This window comes from Falco punctatus, assembly GCF_963210335.1.
Source record: "Falco punctatus genome assembly, chromosome: 17".
In the NCBI taxonomy this organism is placed as follows: Eukaryota; Metazoa; Chordata; class Aves; order Falconiformes; family Falconidae; genus Falco; species Falco punctatus.
The window spans coordinates 3,279,732-3,305,686 of record NC_137597.1 but is presented as its reverse complement, the minus strand read 5'-3'; the positions used below and the strand labels follow the sequence as shown (position 1 = coordinate 3,305,686).

Here is a 25,955-nt window from a genome sequence, read left to right as displayed (position 1 = left end):
GCTACTGGGCCATTCGGGCACGTCGCTGTAAGCACCGAACAACTGCCCGTGAACCGTGTGCCTGCAGCAGAGTGAAATCCCTGTCAGAATCACAGATTCTTAATGTTATTAAATTATGTATTAATTACTATTAAAAAGATTAATTTTTTCAGCTACCGGGCTATTCAGACATTTCGCAGTAAGCACCGAACAAATATCCATGAACCGTGTGCCTTCAGTGGAGTGAAATCTACCTTAGAATCACAGACTCTTAAATTATTTATTCAATAATTATCATAAAAAGGAATTAAACTTTTCAGCTGTTGGGTCATTCAGGTATCTGGCTGTGGAGCACTGAACAAATACCTGTAAATCATGTGCTTCAGTGGATTGAAATCCTTGTTAGAATCACAGATTCTTAAATTTTTATTTAATAATTGCCATTAAAAAGAATGAAACTTTTCAGCTACTGGGTCATTCAGGTATCTGGCTGCTAAGCACTGAAAAATACCTGTAAATCATGAGCCTTCAGTAGAGTGAAATCCCCATCAGAATCAAACATTCTTAAATTATTTAATAATTAACATTTAAAAAATTAAACTTTTCTGCTATTAGGCCATTCGACCATGTCGCTGTAAGCACTGAACAAATACCCATAAATCGTGTGCCTTCAGTGGAGTGAAATCCCCGTTAGTTACAGATTCTCAAATTATTTAATAATTACCATGAAAAAAAACCACTTTCCAGCTATTGGCTCATTCAGGCATTTTGCTGTAAGCACTGAACAAATATCTTAAAATCACGTGCCTTCAGCTGAGTGAAATCTCCATCAGAGTTGAACATTCTTAAATTATTTAATAATTACCATTAAAAAAATGAAAATTTTCTGCTGCTGGGCCATTCGGGCATTTTGCTGTAAGCACTGAACAACTACCCACGAACCGTGTGCCTTCAGTGGAGCGAAATCCCCGTCAGAATCACAGATTCTTAAATTACTTATTTAATAATTACCATGAAAAAGAATTAAACTTTTCAGCTGTTGGGTCATTCAGGTACCAGCTCTGAAGCACTGAACAAAATACCTGTAAATCACTTGCCTCTAGCAGAGTGAAACCCCCGTTAGAATCACAGATTCTCAATTAATAATTACCATTAAAAAAATTTAAATTTTTCAGCTACTGGGCCATTCAGGCATTTCACAGTAAGCACTGAACAAATACCCATAAATCGTGTTCCTTCAGTGGAGTGAAATCCCCGTTAGAATTACAGATTCTCAAATTATTTAATAATTACCATGAAAAAAACCCCCAACTTTTCAGCTATTGGGTCATTCAGGCATTTTGCTATAAGCAGTGACTAAATATCTTAAAGTCATGTGCCTTCAGCCGAGTGAAATCCCCATCAAACATTCTTAAAATAATTACCATTAAAAAAAAATAAATTTCAGCTATTGGGCCATTCGGGCATTCCGCTGTAAGCACTGAACAACTACCCATAAATCGTATGCCTTCAGCAGAGCGAAATCCCCGTTAGAATCACAGATTCTCAAATTATTTAATAATTTCCATCAAAAAAATAATGAAAACTTTGCAGCTGTTGAGCCATTCAGGCATTTTGCTGTAAGCATGGAACAAACGCACATAAATTGTGTGCCTTTAGTGGAGCGAAATCCCTATTAGAATCAAAGATTCTTAATATTATTTAATAATTACCATGAAAAAAAAAATTAAACTTTTTAGCTATTGGGCCATTCAGGCATTTTGCTGTAAGCACGGAACAAACTCCTGCGTTTTAAGGTGGTTATAGATATTCACCTTAGAACTTTTACAAGTTCTGTTCCTCTCTGCACTTTTGCTTAATACTAATTTTTTTACTTCCCAAACCTCACAGCTCCGTTACAAGCACGTTATATATTCCACCGGGTTTCCATCAGGGCTTCTCACCCCCGTTCCTGCCGGGATACCGGCAGAGGGAGTTGCAGCTGGCAGCCGCCGCCGTGGCGTGAGCGTGTCGCTCTGCTGCTAATTTCTAGGACGTGGAATATTAAAATGTGCCCACACGCAGGGCCCGTTGGCTCAGATTAGAAATACTTTCATGGAAACACAGGTCTGTATGTGTGTAATTTTGGAAGACAGAAAAATCCTTTTCAGAATTTGCAGTTGTTGCTGTTACTACAAGGATGAGATGATTAGTACATCTGTTTTGCAGAGTTCTGCGTGAGAAACTAGCAAGATTTTGGGATGATAACACAAATTTCAGCCTTTGCATGACTACTGCATTCAAGGTACTGCTGAGCTGAAAGACCTCAAGCACGATGGAGACCCCCCTGCTAGCGTCACACAGCCACTTCTTACCTCAAAGCTGTCAAAAAATAAACACACAGAAGCTACTGAAATCTGTTCCTAGGTAGCCTGTCTGTCGTCCTGTATTTGTAAAAAAATGACTCGTGCAGTTGGCTCTCCCGAGGTTTGTGATACACTCACCTCTCCACAACCAGCCTGCCACTAATGGCTTTTTTTTAAAGCAGAATAAATGCCCCCAGACGATGATGCCCACACCTAACTGGTTTATCTGGTCCTTCCTCCCAGCTTCCTGCATAGGGTGACACACCGCAGAGCGTGGCCCCAAGAAGTGCTGCTGCCACGCTCTGTGTGACTCCCGAGGTTCCTCAGCCGCTTTATATCTTCTGCACCCATTTCTGCACCAGGCAAGTACGTTAATAAGACAAATTTGCACCGTCTGCAATGATAATGTATGTTTGGGAATCTTTGTCCTCTTAATGCAGTGGGAGAGCTGCCTGGGCTTCTGCAGCACGCGTGCCTTGCTAGGAAAACCCTGTGCCATCACAGTAGCCAGGAAGGACATTAAAAAGTTGCTGTGTGCACAAAACAACTGTAGTTGTTGCAACTAGGTCAGGTGAGAACGTCAAGCTGCCTACAACCCCATGATTACAGGCAGGCCTTTGAACTCTGTGACTTCTGTGGTTTTTTAGAGGTATAGGTGGAGTCCTTGGCCATAAAGTACGTGCTTTGTCACTTCACAGCTTGTGTCCAGGGGTTTGCGCTCGGCTAAACACAGAAGCCTTGTGTACTTATGCGGGAGCAGAGTTACGGTACCGCACAGCTGTGAGGGAAAAAGATCAGGATTTTCTGGACTTCCTCTCAGTGAGATATTTGTTTTGCAACATTAATACCCATAATTTGAATGCTAACATACTGACGTCTGAGTTGTCCCCTGGTGCTCAACTTTGCAGAGTCGTGGGGGTAGGAAGGAAAGATTTGGAACTTGGCTGAACAAGCAAAAAGAAAAACCCAAAACTTTTTAAGTTTGCAATGGAGACTTTCGATGGTGCCAACAGCTAGGAATGCCATTTCGTCTTAAATCAAGGCTGCTGTAGGAGAGCCAACAGAACCTGGAAATCAGGGCTATGCTTTTCATGGGTTTTTTATTACTGTTTTGAACAGAGCTGAGAGGAGCTTGGCGTGAAGCCACTGTCCAAAACAATGTAGGGAAGCATATGTGGTTTGAGAATTACTCAATACCATTTCAGCTTTCAGTTTTTCCTGTCTTCCAATCCAAAAGGTATGAGGGTTCCAGGACTCAGTTTCCTCTACAGTAAGCAACTCCACACAGTAATGTTCACTAAAATCCTTTACCATTGCAGTTTACAGATGTGGTACTGTGGCTTCCCTCTAGAAACTGCTTGGAAGCAATATGAATTTAAATGGAAAAGTTGAAAAAAAACCTTACAGGAACTCACTGGAATACATTACAGATAGTTTAATATTAATATTCCTATTAGCCATCTTATCATTGCTTAAATTTAGCAGCCAGGAGCAGCAGAATTCAGAGGAGCCACCTTGCTGTTATTGCACATTCAGAAACCACACAATGCCCAGCAGCAAAAGTTAGAGCTCTCCACGTTAATGAATTTAGCCCAGAGCACAGGATCCGTGCACAAAGGATCCACCATTCACATCCAGGCTTTGCCCCAAAACAGGGTCGGAATGGTGCATGTACACACAGTGCTGGCCACTCATCTGAAGTCAATTCACCTGCAGCTCTTCACACTAGGGAATTTGTGCTACGGGATCGTCCCCCAGACGAGGTCACGGTGAAGCCTTGTGATGTGCATTGCTGCTGTAGTGAAATGCTTCTGCTTTCAGTGGAAACCCAGCTCACACCTCTGTCCTGGTATTGCTGCATCGAACTCTATGGCTGATCTACAGAAAATATAACTAAGCTGATTTTTTTCCCCTCAAGTGCTAACTGTATCTAAGGCTACAATTCTCCTGCCTTTTCAGAACGAAGTGATTACTTTCCTCCACTCTTCACTACTTCAATAAAGGACTATAAAAACCATGAAAAAATATTCTGTTGTTTACTGCGATTTAGTTCTGGTGGATTAGAAGGGGACTGAGGAAGAAATAGTGGACGGACACCATGTTATGTTAGTGCAGATAATATCAACTTCAGCACAGTGTTGAAGAAGAATAATAAAATTTTTCTTTGAAGCTTCACATCATTCTAAATACATCTAAAAATAATGAAACTGCCTGCATGCAATCTGTTGAAATATGGCAGATTGATTTTACTTACTAGCAAGCAATAAATAAATAAGAAGTGCTAATTTAGGACATTTCAACTTCTACAGAATTTCAGAAAACAAGCGCAAATAATTTGCTAGAATTAGCTACAAACCTAGGAATTATACATCGAAATTTCCCTGCTTTTGGCATTGCTGGGTAGCATATCTGTTTGAATTGAAAGCAGTAACATAAATGTTGCTTTTTGTTTAGAACAACAGAACTACTGGAGGCATTAGTCAGGCTATTTTAAGAACTCTGGAACAGAAAAAATAAAAAGAGGATCAAAGGCTGATTAAGAATCGCTAGAACTGTTGCTTAACTGTACCTTTCTCCTCTCTACTGAAATCCCAGTTCCCCAACAGTTGCAGTTCAGGGATTCCTTGTATACTTCCATGTCTTCCCCCAGCCTGGGTCCTGGAAATCCGATTGAAGGGGTGGAGTATCACACTGCTGGAGAGAGCTTGGCTCTGCTTTATTCTGGGCTGAACATGAGATATCTGATACTGGCTCTTCGAGCAGAAGTTTGTTGTCAGAGTTCTTTGCAAAGAAAAAAGCTTTATTCTTTAAGAGCAAACTTTGTTCCTGAAATGGACACAAATGTTACTGTAAACCAAGGGTGGCCAATTTGTTGAGCCAGTCAAGTGTAGTTCCCATGCCAAGGCAACATGAGCAGCGAGAGGGTCATGCTGGCATGGGAGCACAGGGTCGTCCAAGTCCCCAGCTGCCAAGGAAATGAGCTAGCAGAGACCGTCAAAGCTGACATCACTGAGCTGCCGTGGGTCCCATCCACACACCCAGCCCAGCCTCATCTCCAAGTGGGCTCTTGGGGAACCATTGTCACCTCCTGCCTGCTCCCAACCCTCCTGACCATGTCCATTAAATGGAGACTGGGTGAATATATACTGTCACCTTCAGTCTTTGAAGTTTTTTCTATGGGGGAGGGAGTCCGGAAGGTCAATACCCTTGTGTTAGACTATTCTGTACAATGACAAGATAAGAGAGTTAAACAAGTTGTTCCATGAGAGGCGGAACTCAAGAACCCTGTTTTCCTGCAGATTTGGGTAAATTTTTGCCTTAATCCTCACCTCCTGCAGCTATAGCACCCCAGCCTGGCAGCATGCATCGGATGATTAGCCAAGGCTAGGTTCTTTCCCTAGGTGGGGCAATTACTGGAATCTTCCACTCAGAACAAGGGCTTTTCCTGGAACTTGCAACAGTCTGCCCTATTCAAACTTGGCTGAGACAGCCAGTGAGCTTAAAAATTGCAGAGTACTGACAGAAAGAGCATGTGCATAAAACTTCAGTTCTTCCAGAAATCAAGCTAGCACTGTCCTTCACTTTCCTCATCAGCACCAAGGGAGCTGGCGCGGTAATCTCTGGAAATAAAAAGTCTGGAGCTTTTGCTTTGCCCTGGCAGGGTCCTTCCTCTGTCAGAAAAATGGAAACAATTTAAAATGCAACAAAGTCATTGCCTGTCGCAAAACTCAGCTGGATGCCTTTCCAGCCTGCACACAAAGATGCCTTTCCCCAAACAGGAACAGAAGATTCAAAGAAACAAATTGGATTATCGATCCATTGTAAAAAGGCAAGTACCTGTGAAAAACTGGAGAATTCAAAAGAGCACCTGCTCTGCCCCCGTTTTCTCAGCCACAGGACAAGATTTAAGCTACTGACAGGACAATTTAACAACATGGAGGCTTAAATGTTAAACTAAATATTCTACCTTCTGCCGTTCAGCTAGTGGTTCTTGAGCAAACTCTTTTGCAGTAGGTCCTAGCTCATCTGGCTTTTGATGCTTGTCCAAAGCAGCCAGCACAGCATCATGAAGGGTTAGAAAGAACCTTTCTTTGGTGATGCAGCTGTCAAAGAAATCACTCTTCTCAAAGTCTGCTATCACAGAGACTATAAAAAAATGGGGGAAAATAAATAAAGCAGCAAAATCCCACTGAGCAGCACAGCTAAAACATTCCACTTAAGTTTAAAACTTATCCTTGGAGACAAGTCAATTAGTAAACAAATACTATGCTCACAGTGACAGCCAGCTATAAGGACTGTAAGGCCAATATTGTGAAACATATGTATGATCTGTGGAAAGAATTCAATACAGGCATTAGAGCAATTCTGTGTTATACAAGTGCACTAGAGGGGAAAACATAAACAGGGAAAACATCCCTCGTAGTGTTTTGTCTCTGAAGAAAACCCTTGCTCTGGTATCTCAAATCCTGTTTTTGAGTTCAGCACATGCTGGCCCTCCTGCAGTACGCTACACAGCACACTGTGTTACTTCTTCACTTAAACAAAAAGTTCTCACAGGAACAGACAAACTTGAAACATCTCTCTGTACGCAGATGCCAGGCCCATGTGTAAACAAGAACAGGAACCTATATTTGCAAGTGTGACCTGTAATTCTGGTTGTCTGAATTCTCATGTTCAACATTTTTAGATATATCAACTTAGTGTTAAAGGAATCAGAGTTCAGAGTAGATTCTCACCATGTTCTCAATGCCTAACCCTTTGTAATGAAAAGATCTCAAAGCAGTTAATTGTTTTTTAAAAGGCAATGAAACCCATTATTTCAGAGAATCACAGAATTTCAAAATATGGGGCCAGAAGGAATCCGGAAGGACTGATTTTACCTGTCTTTCCCAATGGAAGGGTCATTTAATAGGTGGCAAATAAATCTTCAAGGCTTTTAGGGACATCAGTTCAGTCCACAAGTATTCCCAATAGGTGTTAGTCTAACCTGTTATTAAACAAAAACCTTTTGAAGCTGAGCTGCAGAGTCTGAGGAAGCTGACTAAGAATCCATCTGGAACTGTATCTTTCTGAGAAGCACAGCTACATTAAATTTATTTTTGCTAAATATATATCTCCATTGGCTAGGCTCCCCACTTGAAAACTTAAAAGTTCAAGGCGTACTTCAAAGAAAAGGTTAATTAGGTAGTCAGCAATAACAACAAAATCACTCTAGGAGAAGACAGCTGGTAGTTTTATATTGTAGAATCATAGAATCGTTTAGGTTGGAAAAGACCTTTAAGATCATCAAGTCCAACCATTAACCCACCACTGCCAAGGCCACCACTAAATCGCGTCCCCAAGTGCCACATCTACAAGTCTTTTAAATACCTCCAGGGATGGTGACTCCACCATTTCCCTGGGCAGCCTGTTCCAATGCTTGACCATCCTTTCAGTGAATAAATTTTCCCCAGTATCTAACCTAAACCTGCCCCGGTGCAACCTGAGGCCATTTCTTCTTGTCCTGTCGCTTGTTACTTGGGACACACTTTGAAACACTTTGAAAGAAGAGCATTTTTTTAAAGCATCCAGCCAGAAGAAAAAGTAAACTGCCAAAATGGAAAAAAACAAAAGCAGACATTTTTATACATGTGGCTTTAGTTTACATGATTCTAGAACTGGTCACAGTGGAGGATACGTTTTTGCATGCCCTTTGTATGAAGAGTGGGATTTTTGTTTTTAAAAGAAGTGGTTTTATGGAAATTTATTAATTTCTGAAACTCGATAGCTAAATCTTGCACCCTTAAAGGTCACCTGGAAGGTGTGCAGACTGTTATATAGCAGGACATTTTAGGCTAACAGGGAACCTAAGACATCAGGTAGACCAGGTTTCACATTTACGTGCTCTTAGGTTGCTTACCTGTTGCAGTAACTAGGAACCTATCAAATCCACAAACTGCACCATGCTGAAGTCTAAAATAATGGTGTGAACTGGGCACGGCAAATGCCTTGGCTGTTCTGCCTGATGTAACTGTACTGAGGAATTATCTGTTGCAGAGCCTGGTGAACGGCCGCCTCTTCGCCTTTCGTCCTCGTTCTTTTCAGTCCTAAGTGCCCTGTTACAGCCTGGGGACGTACACTGTGCATTGGCTGCTCCCATCAACAGTGTCCTAGAGCTGAGTTTGTCTCCATACTTTGACCAATGTACCAGATTAACTGAAGATGACGAGGAATTGCTGTCTGTGTGACATTGCTTCACCAGCTTCTCTCTACATGGTATCTAAGATGGAAAATGGGAGAGTATACCAGTGATTGGAAGAACAGGTCCAGGAGGTGGAAAACTTTTTGGTGCAAGTAAGACAGCACTGTAAATAATATGATATTTCCTTCTCTCATGGTAAAAAAACACAACTGAGACAACACTAAACATAGGACAAAGCCACAAGAGCATGCAAAGTAGCAGGTGACTTAGGCAAGCCTCAGATGTTGTTAGCAGAGTGTTTTCAGCCACCAAACAGTACAGTGGTACCTTACTCTTCCACACTTTGAAATGGCCTGTGATACCGGACTCTGACTTGCTACTTCCACCTTTCAGGAACAAAAAAGAAAAAGACTGTTCATGGCCATTGCATTTCTGAGCAACGGTAAGCTGACCCTTACTGGCTGAGTTCTGCAGGCCTTTGATTCATCTACTTTCTTGTATGGCAGCTGGTCACATTTTCTCTCTCTTCATAGTTCCAAATGTGTTTTTTTCCTTTTTATAACACAAGAAAGGAAAAGTCACTCTCTGCATTTTTGTACTTCAGAAGATGATGTTAAATTACCTATCACTTCCACTTCCTAAGCACCTTGGTGCCACTTATGTTTCCCAAACCACTGTCTTTCAACCCATTTCTCATACAATGGCTTTTACAAATCACATATAACTGCTTGAAAAATATCTTCTGAAGGCAGTCCATTGTCTAAGACAATTCAGAAAATTCAGATAAAGAGGGATACAAGTGACTCTAGAAGAGGCACAGTGGCCAGTTATAGTAAAGATGAGAAATCCTCTCATGATAATTGTAGCTGCCTTTGAGGTACTCTGCACTTGCACTTGGCAGTATTGGCAGTGGAACAAATTCCTTATAAGCAAGGGAACTCTCTCAGTTCTATGGGAAAAAGGAGAAAATCCTCACTGAAGAACCTGACAAAATTAATTCTTTCAGCTGAGGAGAGGATATGATGAATACTTCAACTGCTAGTTAATTCAGCCAGCCAGCTGAGCTACTATTGTTCTATCACATAAAGTATGTGTAAAGAAATACAGTGGTAATGTTTGACTATTTTCATACAGCAAATACACATATGCTTTATATAAACATTTACAGCTTTTTCAGTACTGGCAAGTTAAGAACATTGTCCTCAGTAACATAAAACGAGGCATCTCAATCAAACAGACTAGGTAAACACACTTTTAAAGCTGATCCTAGGTGGTGGTAGAACTGGATGACAGACACAAGAGCATTTAAGGTCTTTTCTTTCCACTCCAGCCCTCCCTTCACTTTCATCTAGAGGCACTGCTTTCATGTCCATCTGAAAAATAAAGGCAGTTTTATTAGAGTTTTTATCTCCCTAAGGCAGGCTCTTAGAAACTTCCACTGACTGAAAAACTGGCATTTACCTTGTGTAACAAATAGGTTTTGAAGTGATTCATGTTTGCAAAAGAGATGGAAGAACAACATTGGAAGATTTTGATACCTTCAATCTCTCTTACCTGTAACACAGAAGTTGTTATCTGTGAGGGTTGTACCTGGCAGAAGCTATTTTTCCCCCTCCTGCCTGTGTTGCAGTCTGCAAGGTCCTACCCTCAGGACAGTTTTGTCTGGTGACGTTGTTGGCTACACTACACACTGGCTGTGGCACTGGCAACATGGACCTAATTGCCATAAACTAATCTGCTTCTCTTGCAATTAAAAACATACCTCCAGCAGATCTATCACAGATGACAGTTGGCTGCTTTAATATAAACCAAGCCAAATTATTTGTAATGCTCATTACAGAAAACGTACAATATACCTTTGTCTTAGTAATGCCCTTAAATTATTCTGATTTTTGCAAATCCATCAGCATAGCTTCGGGAATGTACCCATGTGGCAAAGCTCCCTACTTCTATATTGCTTAATTCTGTATGGTGCAGTCTTGAAAATAATGTGTTCAAAAGGCCCGTGCCCTACCTATTTCCCCATCACCGGGAAAACCTGTGAGTCAGTCTAGCACATGCACAGCTGTTACTGTGAAAACACAGGCAGAGTGGACAAAACCAGACTAAGAAAAGCAGGTCAGCAAAAAATGCCAAAGAGCTGTGGAAGTGACAGCAGCGCAGCTTCTACCATGGGGACAGCACAGACCAACCCACGGAGCTTCACAGGGCCCAGGCAGGCCAAGCTAGGTGTCTGAATCCCTTCACACTACAGACACTTCAGCATTCTTCAGTTTTCAAAGTTTTGAATCAAATGGACTGAGTCTGAATGGTCACCTCCCAGGCATTTAAGGGAAGAAGCTGGATTACACAGAGAGATTGAACATTTGGTTTTTTGTTTCCTCTTACGGCTCTGTAGACGGATAAACTTCTATAAATATTCATGTTTGGAATCTGTCCCAGCACCATCATCTTCCTTCTGAAACAAGATGTTTATTAGGTTTTCACAGAGAACAGAGAAAAACCATCTGTTCCCAAAAGCTAGATCTCCATATTTCTCTCCTCATCACTGGATACACCAACTGTAACTTAGAGAGTATGAGTACAAAAAGTTATTCACTCATAATTAGGGTTCTTTGAGTAGGGGAGCACTATGCAAGCACAGCCCCCAGCTACACTGGTGTCCTCAAGAATGTACGATGTTTCATTTCTAGCGCTGGAACACTTGGATTATTGTTATTATGCTAGAAAGCGTGTTCCCTCTCTGTCTCCCCACTGCCCTCAAAGATACATCCACACAGACAGGTTGAAGCAGCTGTAACTTGTGCTTAGAGCTGGCTGCACACAGGCTAGGTTTGATTCAGAGGTCGTCTAGCAGCATTAATGCAGGGGTTTGCCTCGAAGGAGAATATCCTGGTTGGGGTACCATGCTTTTCTGCATTGTTTTGGGGCAGGTTCTGGTCAGTTCAGGGCATGGGTGTAACAAATATGTGGCTGGCTGGTTGCTGAACTGGAAGGCAGCAGACTCTGATGTATGGAAAACTTGTCAAACACACTCTATTCAAAGCAATCAGTTTGCAGATAACTCCCCGTGCTTTTTTGAGTGTTGTTGGCATAATGCTTTCACTGGTAGAATGACAAGTGGTTATATATCCTGAAAGTAGTATGGACATCAGGGATACTTAACGGAACAGCAGCTGCAGAAATGCCCTTTCACAATGCTGATTGAACCCCAAGGTAAACCCAAGAGCGTAACTGAGCAGAGTTTCAGACATCAACTGAAACTCTTCCTGAAGGTATTCCTTCAGAGCCACTCTGGATCAGACCACAAGCAGCTGAATATCTGCAGCAGCTGTTACTTCCGATCTCTGTCCATGTTATTCTAGAGGCTTCGATCTACTCAGACAAACACCTCCCTATCATGGTAAATCTCAGGAGGTGTGGCTTGGATTTATGAATTATTTTCCTGTTTGGATTAGGAGCTAATAAACTGAGTAATGTGTGCCTGATGTAACCTCCCTCCCCTATCACAAACTGAGTTTATGGAAAAGATAAAGCAACTTGGTAAATGGCAGTGAAGACTGAGGAATGTATTTGAAATTAAGGCACAACATCTCATTTTATCCCTATAGCAGTATTTATACAGATCGCCTCTCCTGGCTGATGCCTACACCACAATAAGCAGTCTTCAACAGCAGAAGGGATCAATCCAGAGCCCATAAACTCAAACAGATTACTGGTTTGGGATAGCATTAGGGAAGCTCCAGAATAACCTGACTGAAGTGTTGACAAACATGAAACAGCCTTTTCACTGTCAAGTGTATAACTATCTCTAAAATATCAACTCTCAGAAAAACTAGTATTTTGTTTTAAAAGTTACAAGTACCTGTGTGACCTAATGGTGATTATGAAGAAGGTAAATCCCATGGCGATCACTAAACCGACATCAAGACCAAAACAAACCACTGCAGCAAAAGTTACAAGCCAAATAACCTTTGAACAAGAGACAGAACATGAGCAGTAAAAAGATGCTAAATGACCTCCAACTCAGCCCCAGCATTTGCAAATTGCAGACAATAGAAAAGGCTAGAAATGGTAGCATGTGAAAAGCTTTGTTGGTATACCTAGACTAACCCAGTCCTGGAAGCAGTTGCAAAGAACAATCACAAATCACTGTTCAAATCTCCAGAGTTTTTAACAGAGCTTCAATTATCAGGAAAAAACACATCACATTGGGTTCCTTCTCTTTATGAGAAATCCTGCATAAGAGTTGACATGAGAATGTGGCCCTGGATGGCAGCTAGACAATCTCCTTCTTTGGGAATCTGAGAAGCAACAACAATATTCAGTTTCCCCTGTATTCCCTGCTTTGCCCTGCCCTCCCAAAACATCCATTTCTCCCTTTAAAACACATTCTAAATCCTAGGTGGCTTTTTTTGTCACTTACAGAACGATACTTATCCCATCTCCACAGGATGGGGATGTCCTGAAATTTTTCAAGAAAAGGAAGCATGTTAAATACCACAATAGCAGCTAGTATACCCTGTGCAAATCAGAAAAATAGCATCTATTATTATTTGGTTATTTTTTGCTTGCAACCACAAACATGCCAAGGAACAGACATCCATGAAAAAAAACCTGCTTGAAATTAAAACCTTGTAATAGCTTTATTTCCATGGTTTGTATAGATACGTATAACAGTTCTCTGAACTGTAAATGAGCATGAAACTAGGATATAACTTCTTGTTTGATTTCACAATCGCTTCTGCCAATACAACTGGACTTCCTCTTGAAATGCTATGTGTAGTTTCCATTACAGTGTTCTTTAGTGAATCCCCATGCCTCCGGCAGCACTACGAGAAAGGCCAACACTATCTACAGAATTAAGAGTTGCTGTTTCAAAGAATGGTTTCAATTAGCATGCATAGTTCATTGCCAGATTTAGGAAGTTGTTTGACACCATTTGTTGAAACAGCCTTTTGGCAAAGAAAAGGAGACCAAAGGGAAGTAGATAGTTAAATTCTCTTTTGTCAGCTAGTTTTGGGAAAGGGATTAATTCTCCCATCGTACAAAGAGGCCAGGAAAAAAATCAGGAAGTAATGCTCTGTCAGTGATTCCTTAAGAAAAACAGGGGAAAAAAAAGGAAAGTCTAGATAAAAATTTAAGGGAAAAGCAGAAAACTGAGTACTTTGAATAATCTATAATAACAAAATGTTTATATTTCTTGTACTGGCAATGCAAAATCCACAGAAGGAAGTTTAGGAGTCCATATGGCTTTAAAATAAACCTCAAAGACCAAGCTAGAATCAGAGAAACTAAACCCAAGTTTCTATTTGGAAGATTTTTTTTACTTTAAAGATTTTGAATCACCTGACTTGGAGCTACTTCTACTGATGCAAGAGAGAAACTCATGAATTTTTTTATAGAAGTGTGCAAAAGCTTGGAAGGTGTGAAACCAAAACTGAAATACAATGTTTAAATTACAGAGGCTGGCAGTGAAATTTCAATCCAGTTTTAGCCAATGAATTTTAGCTTGTACTGATCAGTGGGAGATTGGAGAGAGATGCAATATTTGTTAGCTAATATGTTATCCTGCTGAAATTTAGGAGAGTTTAAAGTACTTGTTTTGGTTTGGTGCATCTCTGAAAACTATTAACTCTACAGCATGATATAATCCTTAACTATCCCAGAAAAGTCTTCACATTATGCTTAGAAACTCTATTTTCATTTTACCTTTAGGAAGCAAGTAGGTTGCTGCCATAACTATTTCAGGGTCACTTACATTAGGCATCATCTGGAAAAAGTGTCCTAGTTTCAGCGCAACAACCAGCATCATAGATGCTCCAATCACTGCTGCTAACTGAACAGGAACACTTTATTAGAGGCCTGACAGAGCCATTTACTTACTTGTCTGCTCTAAACCAGTAGGCATGGCCCACGAACCACCACTGACTGGGAGGAATAACCAGCAGACAATTAACAGAGGCCACAGGTATGCTGCAATGCATGGTGCAAGTTCTAGAATACTCAAGCTGAAAGAGTTTTCTGTAAATATAAATTTGGCCTTAACAGACTATTCTTAGGCACAACAGAACAATGCAATGCAGGATTTTGGTTTGAAAATTTCTCCTGAGTAATAAGATACTTCTCTTGCAAGTCAGACTTTGGAATCAACTCTGTATTAAATAGAATTATTTCTATGCTGCAGTGAAGCATGTACAGACATTCAGTTAAGAGGCATGATAAAAACATTATTACATATTAGACTCTCCCCCTAAAAAACCAAAAGATCACGAAGTACTCAAGAGTTAGCAAGAAGTGGCAGAATGAAGGGTGCATGAACAATCTTCCATTTGGCTTTTTGGGTATATTCACTAAAATACAGTTTTAAACTGCATGAACATACCCTATTCTCCCCACAGGACCTCAGCTTCCTTCATGGCACATCATGTGCTGTAAATATCATGTAAATATAGTACATAATATAACAACACAGAGAGGGTATCTGAATTCACATTGCAAGATGGGTAACTTTTATCTCTCACAAATTAAATTAAATGTCAGCCTATACTCGGCATACAGTGATTTCAGATGAAGATTTGGAAGTTTAAACCAATCCATCCCAGCTCACCTGTGTTCTTCCACCCGTCTTCTCTCGAATGATGGTTTCAGAAATAGCACAGCTGACAACAAAGCTTTTGAAAAATGAGCTGCAAATATTGCATAGCCCCACAGCTATTAGCTCCTGTAAAACAGAAACAGAAGGAAGCTGAGAAAACCCCAAATGAATTACTTGCCTTCATAGAAATAGTTTATCAGGAATTCCCTTCCTTTTGTTCACACTTGCTGGTTGCTCATCTGTGTCGCTAAGCTCAGGAAACCCTCTCGAAAGCAAGGTCCCCCATGGTTAAATGAGCTCTCTTAAAAGGCATACAATTTTCACAGCTGAGGATCTCATGGACCCAAAAACTCAGTCCTTTCTTTCAAAGAAATCCACTTAGAACCCCAAAGCTATGAAGCACTGACCTTCAAGCTAACATGTGGCAAATCTCAGTGTGTAGCATAGTAGACCTGGACAAAAGCTGAGTGGAAAAGACATTCCCTTCGTATTTATCCCCAGAGGCTTCAAGAAGTCAGGGCAGCTTCCTTACTGGCTTAGTTCCATTCCAGTAAAGATACAAAGCCATCACAACAAGCTAAACATGGAGCAGTGCAAAACACCTAATGCTTACTAAGTCTATCACACTGGGAATTAAACAGTTTTAGCTTGAAAGCCTCTCAGAGGAATCACTCTGGGCAGAGAATCCATACAGCGGGATAGTAGCCACATATAGAGAAGAACTACGGCTGCTCTGGCCATATACAATTTCAGCTATTATAATTCTGTAGTCTCATGGATTCATGGCAGCAATGGTCCTCAACGATCGGCCGCAGCACTATGTGTGTGTGAGGTTCACCCCAATCACTGGGAACATACAAAGGCCTCTTGGCTAAAGGTGGCCATGTTTTGGTCTTCACATTATTGGCTTAAAACATCCACTTTCCATAGGGAAGGGTAACAAGTTGCTACAAAACCATCATCTGGCACATTCACTCCGTCCTTACATTTCTACCACTGTCAGATAGTTAGTGGCGTTGCAAGTTGAGTTCAGCTTGCTTCTTGGCCTAGGAAGTACGGTAGTTTTGTTCTTACCTGATTGCTGGCAACATTGTAGTTGTGAAGTGAAGCGTACTTCTCCCCAACAAAAACAAGAAGGAAATAGCTTACAATAGCAAGGGAGAAGGCATGCAGTATGAGCTTGCTCAGGTTTGATAAATCTGGTGGTGTAGGAGGCAGAAACCTACAGGATCAGAGAACAGATAAGTTTAGACCCGTTCTGAGCTCTCTCCACGTTAACTTCAAACCCAGGACTGTCACCAGAGGCATCCAGCACCCCACAGGAGATGCTCTCAATCTGTAAGACATCCACCTGACAATAAAAAAGCAAATTCCCAAATTCCTTTTTCTTGTGTACTAATGAAACCTGAATCTAATACAGAAAACTGCATGTGCTTGGACAGATGCAATTAAAATTCTTGAACAGTTACTCCTCTAGCTGTGCTTCCCAGTAAAAGTCAGCCCATGTCAGATTTCAAGAAAAGGCTGAAGCATCTCTTTCGTACCTCAAAAGTATGACTTGCTAAACAGCATAGATAACTAACCTCTGAGGAATCATACTGATCACAGCACTACTAGATTCAGCATGCAGATGAATGCGGTTAGAAATAACGGTGACTCTGATAATCTGGGAAAGAAACCAAGAAGTAATACCAGAGATTATACAGCATTTGCTCCTGAAACTGTACACAGTCCATCTAAAGACAGTTAATCTTGCAGGAGTATTTAAAGGACTTAAGCACAGATTCAGTGTGTGAAAGTAACAGCATTTTGAAGTAATATGTGAAATGTTTTTTGAAATAAAGTATATTATACTCTCTGTTACTTCAGTTATCACAATGGCATTTTGAAGATCACTTACCAAGAGAAGTTCCATAGGAAATGCAATAGGAATATGTTTATAAGTTATCACGATAGATGTACTGAGTTGTAGTGTGGCCACGCTGAGCAAAAATAGCAGTATGCTGGTTGCATTAGCCTTTGGGAGAGCCAGGATGAAATGAAATAGATTCTGAAAAAGAATCATCATAGACAGGATCAGAGTCAGATACAACTATTTTTATATTCCAGGAGACTGACATAGGTTGCCCTGACATTTGCAACTCACCCTTTCTGCTATGGTGGTATCTTCAGTTAGAAGAACAATGATGCAAAACAATATTTAAAACCCCTAACTTTTCTATTGCTATCTGCAGAGAAAACACTGCCACAAACAGCTCAGACCTAGTACCATCCTTCTTCTCTCTTTTACACTATTCTCTCAAGTTGCCTGGTTGACATTATTAAAGTAAATTAGGATGAATTAGCTTTAACTTGTCTTTAGCTTGGAGTCTGCTGCCTCTTTGACAGATATGACAAAGATACAGTGTGCCCAACAGCTTGCCCATGACGACCTATTGAGGAAAAAAAGTACCTATTTCTCCTTCCTTTGCTTTACTACAATTACAGACATGCTGAAAATATATAATAGAGCTACATAAGTAATTAAAAATATGCACAGAGTTTTCTTCTTGCATGTAACACAATAAGCTCCAAACACTGTTCAAGGCAACAGGAAGGTGAAGTAAACCACAGCTGAGACTTGCACAAATATCCCTTAGCAACTGACTTAGATTGAAATTGCCTTCAATTTCTGAAGGTGTTCTTTTCTTTCCCTTCCAAGAAGCATGTATTTCTTCGACTAATAATGGATTGACTCACATAGAAAATCTCCAGGGGCCTCTTAGGGAAGTCAAGCATGATGTCAAAAATAAAGGTAAACTGTGACACAATGACATGCAGCGCTGCTGCAGTGAGGTAAGCATCACTGAGTCTTCGGCACATCTGTTGTTACAAACCCCAGGCAAAAGCAGCCTAGCAGCAACTGTATGGAACAAACGAGAAGTGAGATGCGATATAATTATCTAAACCTGTCCTTCTTGTTTTCATATTTGAAGAGCATGACTCTTCCCTGCCATACATGATGGATAGCTATTTGAACATGCTATTTGCATTATGCACAATAAAGTCAGACACTGCCAAACCAAAATAGCAGTTTACATCAAGTGTGTGCAGTTATGCAGGACTACCTAAGGGTCCACATAATGCAGAACTGGTCAGCATAACAGATAACCATTTACTTTTTACATTAATCACGAACACATTAATCTTAACCTATCGTATCTTTTTCAGACAGCATGACAGGAAGAGACAGACCTTCATGTTCCACTTTGCACAACATATGTATTCAAATGGGCTAAGCTTAGTATTTGTTCGAAGAATATGCAAGCAGTTCCAGTCCTTACATTTGTATGAAGAATGCACATAAGGATACATCATTAAGATATATCATTATATATCATATATATATGAGGATATAAAATAGATTCTTCTTCTACCTGAATGATGCCAGTCAAAAATGTTACTGATGCGGTAAGTGTGAAGGCCTCCATGTAATCTTTCATAAATGTCGGGTCTGAGAAGTTGTTCAGTGAACTGTTAGAGGACAATGTTTGGTTGAAATTATGAGACTTCAGAATGCTTGTCAGCACCATATTTAGGATGCTGAACGACCCTGGAACCAACAGAACAGAGAACAGAAAATAGAACTGCCTGAGGTGTTGCAACAAAGACTTACCTTAGAACCACACATCTATCTCTCCCCTCCCCATCAGTCTGTGCAGTATGAGACAGTCTATTGTCATTCATATATATAATCCACATATATAATTCATTTTCACTGTTTCTGAGTAAGTACTTTCAGTAAGTTTTCAAAGTCCTGCCTGAAATTTTCAGATCCCTATTTTATGAGCGAAGTCTTCAGTTCGTCACATGGACAAAGATTTTAATGTAAAGCACAGAAAATGGATGCATGACAATAAGCTGCCAGAGAGGCTGAAAAATGAAGTCAGTCAGAGAAGGAACTGCCAAGTTACGTAAGAGGCCAGAGCCCCACATACCCACTTATTATGATAATGTGAAGGCCCTTCTCACATGTAAACAGCATTTTAATAAGGTAGCTTCTTAACAAATTAAGAATGTAAACCCATCAACAGTTCAGCCATGGCAAGAAACTGCATATAGAAAACCGTGGGGAACACCAGAAGCCAAATCACGATTCACAGTAACATCCTAGGGGTAAATGTGAAGCAGCTTCCCACTGGTCCTCCATGTAGGAGACACAGGACTCTCCATGACACTCCAGCCATCACCTTTGCACTGGTGTCCGTGATGATACAGGAGCTCGGTCAGCTCACATCACGGGGGTACAAAGCACCTCGCAGCTGCAACTTGACCGACTTGGTGAAATTCTCACCACAGGTCAGCTGCAGCAGTGGAACAACAATGAACTGGGAATCCGGGGGGTCTGGATTCTCACTTAAGTAACATCCACCTGTTAGATAGGACATCGTGCCAGTTTTTTGAAGCAGCACTGAACATAATCTCCAAGTTCTGCAGAAACATTCCACAGTACAAAATAAACCTCACTAATTGAGATATGATGTGAAGTCCCGAATATAACATGTATCATCGAGCAGCAGACAGCAGAAAGGAAGCCATTGGTATTTGGCAGAGGTAACCTGGTCAGCCAAATTCCTAAAAGCCCTGAAAAGCAAAAATCTATTGCTAAAATCAAGCAAATTAGGAAGGCTCTCTGTCTTTGGTTGCTATTTTTAAGTAAAATTTTGCTGATGAAAACCTGACCACCTTTATGAAAAACCCAGCTGTTCAGGACCTGATAAAGACAGGCTAGTTAGTGACAAAAGCCAATGTTGTTTTACCACACGAGCCCTTGCTAACTAGAAATTAGACAAAGAAGCAGAACAACTCTTCCTGCAGGCCATCTATTAGTGGGGTGGCTATGCAGGTGAGTATCTAAGAGACCTGGTTTTGTAAGGTGGATTTTAAAGGCCGTGTTATTCTGTTTGCAATATAGGAAAATGCTGCTATTAGGTTATATTTTGAGTAGTGTCCTGTCCTTGAAATTACACCATGTGACATCTGATTACAGAAAAGAAGTTCTCCTGCAAATATGCAAATAAATAGATTTAAACTATGTGACATCTGATTACAAGAAAAAAGTTCTCCTGCAAATATGCAAATAAATAGATTAATGATTTAAGGAACTTCCAAAGTTCAAGTTCCCACATAACCTGATAACATTAGAAAGAACAGAAACACACAGAGGAGACAGATTATGAAAAGCATGATAGACAAAGGAAGCTAGAAGTTTTTTTCTTTTCTCTCTGCCTGCCTTGAGGAATCTGAAACATCCCAGAACTTAGGCCTGCATGTAGATCCCTCAAGATCCATTCTCTGAACCGATATGAAAACAGCCAGTTCAGGACAGGGAACATTTTGAGTGTGATCTTTCTGCACCTTCCCCAGGAGAAGCTGAAAAGAATCAGATAAACTAAGCTATATGCAATACCTTTTACAATCTGTAAAGCACTTCTCTCTGCAGCACTTTCACACGGCCTGATGCTCTGCAGGCACAGGAGCCATACTGCTACGGTTAGCTCTCTGCAGGCACCATATACCATATACCGTGAGCCCGCACAGGCGTTAGCCTTCCGCAGATCCAGCTGGCACATAACATGAATCCTACATAGGCACCCCCCTCCCTTTACATTCCATTCAGCTGAATCGCAAATACTCTGTGTGCCATTCATATGCTAGTCTGTCAGCACAGGAGCCCAGAGCGCTGAATGCATCAATTACTTGACCTCATTAACACCGCAGAAAAATAGGAGATGGTATTTTGATTCCTCCTATTCTGATCTAGAAAAAAACCCATGCAAACACTAGATCTGGGGGGCAAAAAACCCCAAACCTGTCCTACCTCCAAAACACAGCCAAAATTTCCTGTATTACGTTATTTAACAAGGAGATGCAAGCAGGACTGGACCTAGATGATTTATTTTGCGTGTATGTTTTTGAATCAGAATTTCCAGTAGGTAAACTCCAACTAACCCCACAGTCCTGTGGCTCCTTCTTCCCCTTTTTAATCCCCTGGCAACGTTGGTGATTTTCTGCTTACAAACCAGATGTAAGTGATGTAGTGTCTGCCCAAGGCTTCTGGCAGCCTTGAACAGTGGCTGTGGGGACTGACCCCAGTTAACACTATAGAGCTAAATCCCTGGGCTGACAAGTGGATAAAAAATGGAGAACAGAGAAAACACATGAGATACGGAAGTGGAAAAGAAACAGGGGGAAAAAAAAAAAAAAAAAAGAGTATGAGGAAGCAAGGCAGACATGATTCTTAAATGATGAGCTGGGGGAGGGAATATGGAGATTTTCTTATTAAGCATCAAGTGCAATGATAAAGTTTTCAATAATATTAGCTATGACTTTAGAGCAAAATTCTCCCTTTGATCTCTGGGCAAGATTTATTTTATTGCATCAGGTGTGTCTGGACAGACAGACTGTTAGCTGTAGATCACATGTCATAATTATACACAATTCACCCTTTTCCATCAAGTAATTTTGTTTCTCTGACTCCAGAACTTCATCCAATCTCCTTCTTACATTATTTTTTTTTTAATATATAAAAAAGACAGCGCTAGAACAGAAGGCTATTGCACAATCTAAAGGATCTCACTATTACAGAGATTAATCTTGATGATAAGTCTTCATGGTGAATGAAAACGAGAAAACACAATAGCAACTCCAACTATGGCTCCACTTGCCTTCACTTATCAGCAGGAAATTACTTTACAGCAGTGTTAAGTCAGACGTGACCCATCGTTTTAGGCTGCAGTCCCACAAACAGCTGAGCTGATGTAAGAGCTAGTTACACAGAATGAGAGAGGTCTGGCTCCCCTACTTCCCTTTCCCTGTGTGGTCCTGTCCCTTCTGGCAGCAGCAAGCTGCTAGATTAGCTCACCACACCTTACGGAACCTCACCCATAGCTAGACTTGAGTCTCAAGTCCTACCATGGTCTCAAAACAACAGTTTAAGTTTCAGTAGATGTTCAGCACACATGCTGAAACAAAGCCCATATAACTGATGATTCAGAGATTTTGTATTTACTTTCTTAGGAGGACTTTATAATAGAGTCTACACAGCCATAACAGCTGACAGTCCACTCAATCCAAAAAAAGATTGAGAAAGAAACCCAAGATATTCATAGTCAAACAAAACTAACAGGGAAGCTGATGAACAGGCTCCCTATTTTTTATTATATTTGCCTTGCTGGAAGAGCATCAGGAATTCTCCTATGCTGCCAACAAAGACCGCCTTCTAGTGAGCCTGCAGGGCTCCTTTGGCAGAAGAGATGCTTCTGCTCCTGGTATAATACCCAAAAGAGAATTTTGGCAGATGGGAAAATGAGGCTGTGGAAGCAGTAATGCTTTATCAGTACCCTAGCCTCACCCGTTCTCCCCAAAGAACACAGGACCATGGCTCCAAAATAATGCCAGAGCAGTTCAGTCAATCCCAGTCGTACCATTATCCAACTTTCCATGTCTTCAGCTAAGAGGGAACAGGAAAAGGCTCCTGAAATTCATGAAATAAAAGTATCAAAATACACAAATAAGAAAAAAGCAAATGAGAGCCTGTGTCTGACAGCTAGGATGAGGGAAGCACTGGAGGGAACTACAACTATCGGCACTTTCTCTTTACGGTGCATGTATCCCTCATACTATCACGGTCCTAAAGTGAACAGACACTTTCGCAGATAGCAAATAGCAACTTGGGTAAAGATCAGCGCTAAAGTGATCTTGCACGTTTCAGCTGCAAGCTGCTGTGTACTGAGTGTTCTGCTTTGGTTATCAATGAGTGCCGTTCAGCATTTTAATTACCAGCTGTGGTACTAACTTTTTTTACACTTGGGCTTGAAGAGCCTCCTTAGTTCCTTTGCACCTGATAAATTCCTGGCATAGAACTCACCTGTGTTGTAGTTGTCTGCTCTCCTGAAGGACTTGTAGCGCTCCACCCAAGGTGGAGGACGGTTCTCTTTCAAAGTATGCCTGGAAGTGCTCCTCTGTCTGCATTTCTCTTTGGACCCTGAAATCTGCTTGGTTGCCTGTAAGTACCAACAGTATTGTTGTCAAGCACCATATTTTCCTTCTGAACAGTCAGTTAAAACCAGAGAAACAGCAAATGTGGGAGACCACAGTGAACACTCTCTTTCTTGGCAGTGAGACTGCAAGAGAGAAGCAGTCACTGACTGAAATACCTACTAAAACCAAACCAAAAAGTATGACACGTGATCAGTCCATCCCAACATAACTCCTGTGAAGCCTGTAGTTACAGCAGGGATAAGCAAGGCTCTGGAGACCGAAATCCACGAAAGATGTGCTGCTATTGAAAGCAAACAAATCAATTGCCAAATGAGTTGCAGGAACACCAGGTCCTCCTGGAACTTGCCTTGTCCCTACCCTGTAGGAAAGACCAGTCTGCATCCCCTCCATTTTGTGATCCCAAAAGCAGGCCCATGTTTAGGGAACCAAATACAGTCCTTCTCCATAAACCTACCACAGCTGAGGAAAAATTTTGAATTCTCTTTGTTTCCAATCCTGGAGGAAAAAGACTTAGTCAGAGAACAGCTAACTCTGAGGCTCTGCGAATGCCAGAGCTTGCTGTATAAAATCAGTATCTAATACCACTCAGGTTTTTAAATCCCAAAGATCTTGGAGTGACATTCCTCAGAATTTTAATATCATGAAGGAGATCTGAATTCAGTCACTGTCACTCAGAGTAGGTGAGATGTGAGCTCCCAGAGTTAATACTGTGTAAGTCAAGGTCCAGTGACAAAGTTGTCACACCAACAGCTGAGGCAGGAAAAAAAAAATTCAAATCCAGAGCTACCAAGTGAAAGTACATGTAAGAAGGGTGGTGACATATAGGAACAAATTTTTTTGCTATGGGCAGAACAAAGAAAGAAAAGAGGAAATATAAAAAGGCTGTGAGTGAGCAGCTGTGAATCTATCCTGAATCCAAGTTTAAAGTCTCAAAACCTGCAAAAAAATTCATTGGGATTTACATTTTCTCCTCGTATTTCATTTCCTGAACCACCAGGATCAGTTTGTACAGGTCTGGTGCTTTGCATCACTGAGATCTGCTATTGCTAATACAGCAACAGGGACTCCAGCACAGTACTTACTGTTTTGTGAGACATCTACAAACACGTACACATGCCCCGGTCGTTCTAAACCACAAAGAGAGCTAGCAGTAGGCAAGTTTCAAACACACTCCATCCCTAGGGCATAGTTTCTCTCTCTGACAGAAGAGAGAAATCAATGTCTTCCACAGGTGAGTTCAAGAGTAATTTTGTTCATTAGCTTCTCACACCCAGTACGAGCTTTTGAAGCCTTAGCCATTTCTGACATCTTTGAGCACAATCAGCTCTTCTCAAGGCAAGGTAATACAACAAGCAAAACTAATGTGAAGCTAGAGTTTGCAAATTAAAAGCAACAAAACCCCCAGCACGCCAGAAGTGTGTGCTTTTTAGGTGCAAGCAGTGGTAACTTTCAGCTGTTCGCATTTAGACTTCAGTGATGACTCACAGCAGCAGAGTGCAGGGTCCCACTCTGTGCAGGGAAAGAAAAAGGCTTTTTACATGGGAAGCCAAATGTTTTAAAGGCAGGCTTCCATACCCCGTTCAAAATGCGCCTGTCTTGCACAGCACTGCTAACAAGACGCATCTTCCTCAAGCTTAAGATCAAAAGCTAAGTGGCCTTAAACTCAAATCCTTAACATTATTTACTTGCTGTGACATTCTGTACTTACTACGTGGTAAAGGTACCGCGGGCTCCACTCCAAAACGTGCTTAACCTGCTTGTTACAGTAAGTCATGACTTTGTTGAGTCTTAGGCATGTACTTGAAAGCAAGCACATACAGATCTTTGATATTGCAAGGCCTATTACAGTATTAAGAAATAGTTTACTCTCCAAACACACAGAGGAAGATCAGGACAATGGGAAATCTGGGCAGGGAGAGCTTAGCACTCCCCATCACTCCTGGCGTGAAGCCCCTGGGAGGGAACAAAGTGTCCTTAGGAAGCTTCTAAGAGCAATTAATACCGGCTTGTAAGACTTCAGAAGCACTAGAGCTACGGTTACCCTGAGGCACTCCATGGCGGGCTGCTACTCACCCTAACAGGATACCCTGGGCCTGCAGAAATGCTGCCTTAGAAAAGCTTTTTCATCTATTTCCCTTTTTAAAATATTTATCTAAAGCACACGCTAAGGTGAGCCGCACAGGAAAGCCAAGCAGGGCTCGCGGAAAGGCGAAAAAGCAGCAGCAATTCCCAAATTTTAGCGTATTTACAGCGCTGCAGGTGCACGTCGATCCATCCTCCTCCCCCCCCCCTTCCCCAGCCCGGGAAACACCCGCCAACCTCCCCCGGGCCCCGCCCCGCGGCGCCGCTCTCGCGAGAGCCCACCGCGCTGGTTCCATATTGGGTCATCTCTGCCCTGAGCGCCTCAGCTCTCGCGAGAGCTGTCGTGACAGGCGATTGGGCTCAGCCGTGGCGGCGGAGCGGTGTGTGTGGGGGGGTGTGTGTGTGTGTGTGTGTGCGCGCGCGTGTGTGTGTGTGTGCGCGCGCGTGTGTGTGCGCGTGTGCGGGGCCGCGGCCAGGCCCAGCCTGGGCTGCGCCGCTCGGGGCGGGGCGGGTGGTTGGGGCGTCGCTCTGAGCCGCCCTACCTGCAGCGGCAGTGTCTCCCCTCACCGCCACCCTGCCCCGCTCGCTGCCGGCTGAGCGAACCGCCGCCGCGCCTCGCTTCACCTCAGCTCACCTCCCGGGGCTATCCCGCCCCTCAGCGAGCCGGGGGAGGGGGTAGGCGGGAGAGAAGCAGGGCGGGAAGGCGGTGACAGGGCCGCTGGCACCG

At 41.8% G+C, this 25,955-nt stretch overlaps 1 protein-coding gene across 1 annotated transcript; it reads right to left on the bottom strand.

Annotated features, from left to right (window-relative positions):
• Positions 1-4,549: 4,549 nt before the first annotated feature.
• SLC26A8 (solute carrier family 26 member 8) lies at positions 4,550-25,857 on the bottom strand. The gene is given in 19 exon segments (XM_080367247.1): positions 4,550-5,150; positions 6,292-6,470; positions 6,599-6,653; positions 8,224-8,235; positions 8,239-8,583; positions 8,833-8,891; positions 9,758-9,878; positions 9,967-10,059; positions 10,894-10,963; positions 12,371-12,477; positions 15,116-15,229; positions 16,178-16,325; positions 16,687-16,769; positions 17,004-17,153; positions 17,843-17,951; positions 17,953-18,005; positions 18,520-18,695; positions 22,497-23,148; positions 25,771-25,857. Coding segments are annotated over 18 exon segments (2,178 nt in total). The 5' UTR covers positions 22,588-23,148; positions 25,771-25,857; the 3' UTR covers positions 4,550-4,937.
• Positions 25,858-25,955: the final 98 nt, after the last annotated feature.